The sequence below is a fragment of the Macadamia integrifolia genome, chromosome 6 (genome assembly GCF_013358625.1).
Source record: "Macadamia integrifolia cultivar HAES 741 chromosome 6, SCU_Mint_v3, whole genome shotgun sequence".
NCBI lineage: Eukaryota > Viridiplantae > Streptophyta > Magnoliopsida > Proteales > Proteaceae > Macadamia > Macadamia integrifolia.
This window is the reverse complement of record NC_056562.1, coordinates 35,351,771-35,359,863: the sequence shown is the minus strand read 5'-3', so window position 1 is coordinate 35,359,863 and position 8,093 is coordinate 35,351,771. Positions and strand designations below refer to the sequence as shown.

The following is an 8,093-nucleotide window of genomic DNA, read 5'->3' as shown; positions in this document are numbered from 1 at the left end:
CAGGCAAGGCTGGTACCATGAATCCATATGTACCATGTCTAAGGGAGATTAGATTAAATGCATTGGTTATACACTGTTAAACATGTGTGTTCTTCAATAGAATATTTACTTCAAGATGATCACTCTCCAATCTCCATATAAATATAGTGTAATTTCAGAGGGATGAAAAGGGAAAAATTAGCTGCTAGTGCTAGTGCTAGTGCTGGGTAAGGATTAATGACCAGATTTTCCATCTCCAATTGCTGCAACCATGGGCAAGGGAGGCTGTTGTGTACCCAGTAAAAAGCGTATGCCATTAGCTACTTCCGACGATCCTCCGAAGACCACCGCAAATGCTTCGATCGCCGTCGTCGATAAGACCTCACTGCTGATGCCACTCCTATGGGCAAAGTCACCATTTCATCTCCAGCTGCGAAGTTGAAGATATTTATCGTCTACTACTCCATGTATGGCCATGTGGAGGGTTTGGCAAAGAGAATGAAGAAAGGGATTGATGGGATCAAAGGGACCGAGGGTTTCTTATACCATGTTCCTAAGATTCTGTCAAATGAGATTCTCAAGAAAATGAAGGCTCCTCCCAAAGACGAATCGATCCCATTGATATCTGTGGTGGAATTGGCATTGGCTAATGGGTTTCTATTTGGGTTTCCGACTAGGTATAGATCTATGGTTGCCCAAATGAAGTCTTTCTTCGACTCAACTGGGCAGTTGTGGAAGGAACAGAAGCTTGCAGGGAAGTCGGCTGGGTTCTTTGTAAGCACTGGCACGCAAGGAGGAGGCCAATAAACCACTGCGGCGTAAGCCTACTTATCTCTTATTCAAGAATGCTTTTGTCAAGGGGTGTTATGTGACGACAGGGCACAGTTGTTCGGGCATCCTCAATGGCCCAGCCACAAGTGCAGCCGTTGCGGAGCTCATTGTGCTTCTAAACACTTGTGTTGTTTCGTGTTTACGGTTAGGAAAACCTAAAATTACAACCATTGAAGGCTAACTTTAGCCGAAAAAAATGCGTAGCCGCAAACATTCGTCGGAGGGGAGGGGAGTCGCAGGTTTTAGTTTAGAAGAAAGGGCAAGGGTAAGGTGGTCAAATCACCTTGAGTGAGGGTGTTTTGGACATTTTAAACAAAAATTAACAGATCTTCCAACAGTTAACTGGGATGGATAACGACAGGGATGGATTTGAAATTTTTTAAATTATTAAGGGGTGTCTTTGGGATTTTGAAAAGTATAAGGGGTGGTATTGAATAAAGACCAAAGTTCAGGGGGTGGCAATGCAATTTTCTCTTAAAGAAAAAACGCATTTAGATAACAGCCGATATCGATACAGATACTGAGTCAAAACATCATTTTCATTAAAAAAAAAAAAAACCCACATCCCTAATCGTATCATATTGGCCGATGCATATCAGTCAGGTATTTGTATCGATCATGGCCAATACTGATACAACCAATCTAATATTGATTCTTAAAACCCTGAGTAGTGGGGAAGGGAAAATTATATATAAATAATGGTTTGTTTGGTAATATTTTCTATTTCTAAAAAAATATTTTGAAATCATTTTTTTGTTTTAATCTATTTCTATTACAATAGAATACTTCTATAAGAAAGAAACACATTTGGTAATGGTGAGAAAAGAGTATTTTTGAATTTGCAATCTTCTACTAGGGATATCAACCGGTATACTTATCACTCTCTATCAAATTAGCTAATCGGGCCTCATAAGCTAGGCATGGACCTATTTATATTCAATTAGTTTGTTACTTGTTCATAGTTGAGTTATAAACGGATCAATCCGATTATAAATGATTGATTATTGGTGCCAGTCTATCCCAATCGAATGCTCATTAGACTATACAACCAAACACCAAGAATGATCATAGAATAACCGGTCTATGTCCGAGACCAGGTTGTTTACTAAGGCACCGTTTGATAACATTTCTGTTGTTTCTGTGTCTAGAAACAATAAAAACGGCTTTTCATGTTTCCAGAAACAAAAGGGGATTTTTTGGAGTTTGATAAACCTGTTTCTCGAAACGTTTTTTGCAGACATAATGCCACTAAAAAACCCAATAATATCATCGAATGCCCAAAAGGGAGAGAGGGTTCAGTTGTCTCTTTTTAAGTTTAAATAGTTGAGAGATTTACCGGGTACAAAAACCTTTTTTTTTTTTTCTCTCAAATTCGTTTCTAGAAACATTTTGAACTTGTTTCGTCAAAGTCGTTTTTAGAATTGTAAATAGGCATAAATTTTGATTTATGTTTCTAAAAACGGGTGAAACGGAACAACCTTATCAAACGCCCTTTAAACTGTTTCTCCGTTTTTGGGAACAAGAAACACAGAAACGAAACATTGTCAAATGATGCCTAAAAGTCGGGCCGGTTTTGGATTTTAACTTGCTGGATCCATCGGTTTAAACAGTACAGTTCATAAATCATACCATGAGACCCCTATTCTTAGGGTGTCACCAATCCTAACAGTATGAAGGGTGGTAAAAGAGTAATGCCAATGATTAGACCCATGCATTGTACATGGGGTTGGCTATGGCTATCGCCATTTTACTCAAAATAGTGCAATATCATAGGATTCCACGCTAATTCAGGATCGGCTGTCTTGAAAGTGCCTTAGCCTTGACGTTTGATTTAAAATGTAATTTGGTGCCTACAGGTAGAAAGGAAGGGAGGGATGGGGGAGAGGAAAGGGAGAGGACTGCCAACCTGTGCCAATTGTATTTAGTGGGAGCCATAATAGATGGAGTGCAAAGGCTTCTCCTTCCTAAAGTACCCAGATATAATCAACCCCAGGTCCCCAACACACACCGACCCGTAAGAACTCAAATGTAATATACCCGAAGACATCTGCTAGCGCAGTTGGTTAGATCCTTGCCAATAGAGTGCGGGTGGTGCAGGAAGTCACAGGTTCTCATTTTTCCTTCTAGACTACACCTTCATATCATCTCAGGTATAATTCTTAGTTGTTATTCCTTTGCCATTGGATAGATGACAACTAAATGACTTCAACCGATAATCAAAGCAAAAACACTAGATTCTTTGGTTCCAAGTTTGAAATTGAGTCTTCACATCCTGTAAGAAGAATTAGCAATCCTTTTGTCACATCCCAGATATGGGAAAGTAGATCAACTCATAGACGGAAGGAAACAGAAAAAGGAAGCGGCAATCACCTAGTGTCAGATGTAATCTGATTGTACAATTTTTTTCGCAATGTACTTTCCCAAAAAATCATACCCATGGAAGTATAAAGCTTCAATTTCTGCCCTTTGACCGCTCTGAATCATTGACAGCAATTCTTCTCTGTAATTCTCCTACGTATCAAAGACACAGTTAGACTGCATTCCAAAGAAGGCAGCAAGATCGCAGCAAATAATTTGATGTGCTATGGCTTCCATAACATGATAGGTGAGTGAATTTGCAAGTCGTAATTCATTTGGATGTTGTTGGGTATTAACCTGTAACAGCTCAGAGGACATCAAGCTTTTAGCTATTTGCAGATCACGTGGTTTCAGTGGAACTAATGATTCTTCAGGTATAAGTGGTAGATCATCCCCTCGCAAACCTAGCCACTTGACATTGCAAGCTGACAGAAGAAAAAAGTTATTGGATACTCATACTCATATTTCATTTATACTTCACTCCATTTGGTGTAACCATAATCATGATGGAAGAAATAAGAAATACCGAATCTATATGCCTCCAAACCCATTCCAATGCTGCCAAACTTGAAGGTGCATAGTATAGCTAGTCCTGCTGGGTTCCTTCAGAAAGTTCAAATGTGAAAATTAGTACAGAAACTTCATTGCAATGACATTATCAGACTTCCTCTTTAATCCCACCAGTCAACCAGTGCTACGATTGGAAGATTTGGAAAAGCACGGCTCATTCGATATAGAAGTAACCTGTAATTTGAATTTTACACGGAATATAATCAGCTATCAACCACCAACAAATCAGTAAGTTCTGAAGTTGAGATGCAAAAGTAACACTTCAAAAATCGACTTAATTATCGTACAAAACCAAAAGAGATGTAGTTAAGATTTCATTATAGTGGCATCTGCATTTTTCTCTCTTTTCTTCTTTTTGGGAATTACCGAGTTGCAATGTCTGGATATCCCTTGCCCGTGACAAGTATGCTTGGAATTTTATTGAATATCCGGTCATCAGCTAGCCTTTGGAATATAGCATGCTACACAAGTTCAAACGTAAAATGTAAAAGACCACCTTATAGATAAAGCCTTATTGACTATTCATAGAGAATTAACACCCAAATACCTTTTCTACCACAATAATATACCGAGCGTCTGACTGCATGACCAACTTCTCTATCACATTCAAGTCGCCTGTAATAGCATACCCAGAAGATCCACAAGCGGTGCAGTCTATAGTTTCTTGGTTTGGATCCTTCATTCATGTTTCAGATTTAATAAGGCAGCGACAAAACCGCTATACATGAATTCATTGGGAAATCAACAGAAAGTGACAATATCATTGATCAGGTCGCCTACTAAGGACATCTGATTTTAGGGTGAGTTCAATTGTTACTTAATGTACCTACCCACAAACATTTACCAGTTACAGGAAACTCATCAATAAACTATAGGCAGTTGAGATGCATCCGTTCTGAATGTATTTTCGAGGTGCACACTAGCTCAAGACAAAATCAGTACTGGTGAAACGAAGCTTTTAACATTGGGGGAAATTCTGAACCTGGAATGCTCTTACATGGCTGCGTTCTTTGAATCTTAGAATGACTTGGTTAATTGCTCAACAATTTTACACAGACTAGTTCATTACCAGTCACAGCTATTCCAAGTTTTATTATGTGATCTGTGGAGGCAAGTTAAAACCTTGTGAAAGAGCTTCAAAACAGATGAATTTGCTTAGGCCCAAAGAAAGAAATGCATACCTGCAACAACAAACGCCCAGTGAGAGCCCCTCTGCTAGATGCCATGATTCCAAGACTGTAACGACTGCAATGGAGCAGAGCAACAACATCTGCAGCAGTAATAGTTCAAATTCCCATTAATAATTTAATAAGGAGCTCAACATAGAAAAAAAAAAAGTATTCAAAAGGTTTATCTTAAACGTTAGATGAAGAAATTGGACAAAATTCTAAAGATATAACCAGACAGTCATTGACCTTGGATTGTTCTATTGACTTCCAATTGAGAAGTGAAGTAATCTGGCGAGTTACAAAGCAACTTATAGAAGAGCTCTCGCTGAGTGACCCTCTTCTCCTCCGTCAGAAGCTGAAAACACATCTCCATGACTTTCCACACTGCCAGGTGAAAGAACGGAAGAAAAAAAGGGGAAACAAATTAGCTCAAGAACAAAGACATTTTCTGTAAAAGTAAGTAGAAGTAGAAGATCAATTTTCACTACCTCTAACGAAGGCCTTGGCGGCATTGGCTCTCATCAGAGACCTCGTGCAGAAAGAGTGAGAGAGGAAAATTGAGGAAACATCCGTCATCAACCCACGGCTCACTCTGCTATTATTTGATGTCCTACTTATCTACTTAAGGAGTCAGTTCGGATTTTAACTGAAATTGAATAATTGAGTCACAGAGAACACAAAGGACATTACTTCATTTCTTAATACAGACGATCGGTTCAAATCAGAATGTTCCAAATAACAAGAATGCCTCCTCCGAAACACAACATTTAACCACAATTTTCTTTACTTATTCGTAAAATTTCATTCAATCACTCAAATATGAAAGAGAAAATTAAAGAAAATACTAACCAGAGGGAGATCGGTAATGGCCGGATTCGGAGAATTCAAGATCTTAAGAAAATTGAGGACTGCGACTTCGATTCTAGCTCGTACCTGAACCAATCACATTCGGAGAACGATTCCAGTTGGAGAAGAAGCAGAAAAGGAAGCAATAAGAAGAAGTAGAAGGCTTAGATGATAAATACCACTGAAGGTGGAAGTATCTCTGCGTAGCAGAGTTTTTTATCAGAATAGAACAACGACGATTTGCAGAAATCCGCCATTGTTGTAAGCTTCCAGTAGAGCATTTGAAAGCAAGTCTGCGTGTGTTGGAGATAAAAATGCCAAACAGAGGGGTATAATAGATATTTTATCTTTCGAAAAATTATCATGGGTATTTTAGTAATTATATGTCACCCGATTTGGGAATTGGGATACGATGACCTGAGTTTCTTCGTCAAGAGATCAGAACTGAATCGAAGTATCGAGCTCACCTGATGTCAACCAGAGAAGGAGAAACCAGTGAGAAGCTCAAGAACGTTGGTTCTGCTCCAGTCTTCATCGATAATGACTCCTTACGTTCAACCCTTTCTTACCCATCTCTCCTCAAACACCTTCAATCTTCTCTATCTGCCGTTTCGGCCTCAATTCAATCCCCAATTCGTCAAAACTACTCCATTGATTCGTCATCATCTCTGCTTTTAATGCCATCTTGGTCTCTCTCTTCTTCGCTTCCTTACATCGGTGTCAAGCTCGTAACCTCTTTCCCCCAAAACTCCTCTCGAAACTTACCTGGAATTCATGCAAGTTATGTCCTCTTCAATTCGGTTACAGGCCAGACTTTAGCTTTCATGGATGGAACTGAATTGACTCTATGGAGAACCTCATGCGTATCTGCTCTAGCTTCTAAATTCTTGTCGAGAGAAGACGCGAAGGTGCTCGTGATGATCGGAGCGGGTTCTTTAGCTCCACACCTCATCAAAGCTCACCTTGCCGTTAGACCCACTTTGAAGAAAGTGATAATATGGAATCGAAGGGTGGAGAAAGCTAGTAATTTGGCAATCGAGTTAAAAGAAGAGGAAGAATTAAGGGGTGTTTCCTTTGAGCACAACGACTGCTTGGATGAGATTATTGGGTTGGGTGATATTGTGAGTTGTGCGACGAGCTCTGAGGTTCCGATTGTGAAGGGTGAGGCTTTGAAGGCAGGTGCCCATTTGGATTTGGTTGGGTCTTTTACGCCTTCCATGAGGGAATGTGACGATGAGGCTGTAAAGAGAGCTAAAATTTTCGTGGATTGTGAGGCTGCGTTGGTGGAAGCTGGGGAGTTGGTGGGTGCTTTTGAAAGGGCACTGCTTTCGCCGGGAGAGATTGGTGGGAGGTTGGTCGATTTGATCAATGGAGATAAGGTTGGAAGGTCTAATTCCGATGAGATAACTCTGTTCAAGTCTGTTGGATCCGCTGTTGTCGATATTGCGAGTGCCCAACTGGTATATGAGACTTTCAAAGATGCTAAACTCAAAGGCTAGGGTTTGATTGCTCTTCATTTGTCTCAGTTTGTAGTGTTGGATGAATTTTTCTACTGCAATGTCTTTTTCTTTTTCTGTTTTTTTTATCTTTTGCTTGTCTGTGTTTGTCTCAGTTTGATCTAGAGTGGAAGATACTCCTTTTCCCTGGCAATCCTATCAGAATTTGTCACTCATTTCTGGTTCTTTTAAACAAATATATCCTTTTCAATGTATTTTTCAGTTTTAACACTAACGTTAATGTGCATTGGACTTCTAATTTGTTGCATGCATTTAGGAGGGGAAGCCTCACCTGCTGCAACTCAATAAGCTGATTGACATGTTCTATGTTTGTCTCGAATTCTTGACCCGTTCCAGTATATCTTGATGGCAATCCGACTTGAAAGAGTATATATTTATACCATCATCTTGTTGAGAAAGTAAGTCAGATTTGGAATTTTCAAGTTGGGGTTTCTTGCTGTGAGTTTGGATGTTCTTGAGGGATCTCCTCAGTAACCTTTCTTTCATCATATAGTGAATCGTCTTCTTCACTCTAGGACATAGCACATTACATTAGTGTATTAATCTCGTTGTATCTTTGTGTCCTCTTGCTTGAATGTGTTCGTTTTTTTCGTATTTGTTGGTGTTTATGGATTGTCTTTCTTTATATTAGTTTTGTTGAGAATCCCACCTCCCACCTCAGACCTCAGACCTCAGACCTCAGATGCATCATTGTTAGGATGATGCACCCTTGCAAAGTTGCAATTTCAAAAACATTAAAATGGAACAGGGGTTTCAGTATTTAGATAGAGCTCTAGGTCAATCTTCCTTTGTTGGTTATGGTTGCAAATCGAGCTCTCCCCAC

At 39.5% G+C, this 8,093-nt stretch overlaps 2 protein-coding genes and 1 pseudogene across 5 annotated transcripts; 2 read left to right on the top strand and 1 right to left on the bottom strand.

Annotated features, from left to right (window-relative positions):
• Window positions 1–250: 250 nt before the first annotated feature.
• On the top strand, window positions 251–801 carry LOC122082254 (annotated as a pseudogene).
• Window positions 802–3,026: 2,225 nt separating this feature from the next.
• On the bottom strand, window positions 3,027–6,134 carry LOC122082511 (meiotic recombination protein SPO11-2). Of its 4 annotated transcripts, none has more exons than XR_006141332.1 (12): window positions 5,933–6,134; window positions 5,757–5,840; window positions 5,396–5,525; window positions 5,154–5,291; window positions 4,920–5,008; window positions 4,286–4,414; window positions 4,105–4,199; window positions 3,850–3,912; window positions 3,695–3,771; window positions 3,466–3,593; window positions 3,181–3,310; window positions 3,027–3,082 (listed from the first exon to the last, which is right to left on the bottom strand). XR_006141332.1 is itself a non-coding variant. In XM_042650130.1 (12 exons), exons 1-11 carry the CDS (start codon window positions 6,116–6,118, stop codon window positions 3,187–3,189), a joined length of 1,254 nt encoding a protein of 417 aa, XP_042506064.1. In that variant the 5' UTR covers window positions 6,119–6,130; the 3' UTR covers window positions 3,027–3,082; window positions 3,181–3,186. The 4 variants fall into 4 exon arrangements, 3 of the variants coding, with proteins under 3 accessions (XP_042506064.1, XP_042506065.1, XP_042506063.1); XM_042650130.1 differs by having other exon boundaries at window positions 3,181–3,321; window positions 5,933–6,130; XM_042650131.1 differs by having other exon boundaries at window positions 3,027–3,310.
• A 43-nt stretch (window positions 6,135–6,177) lies between these two features.
• LOC122082512 (protein SAR DEFICIENT 4) lies at window positions 6,178–7,464 on the top strand. The gene has a single exon (XM_042650132.1). It carries the CDS (start codon window positions 6,224–6,226, stop codon window positions 7,250–7,252), a length of 1,029 nt encoding a protein of 342 aa, XP_042506066.1. The 5' UTR covers window positions 6,178–6,223; the 3' UTR covers window positions 7,253–7,464.
• Window positions 7,465–8,093: the final 629 nt, after the last annotated feature.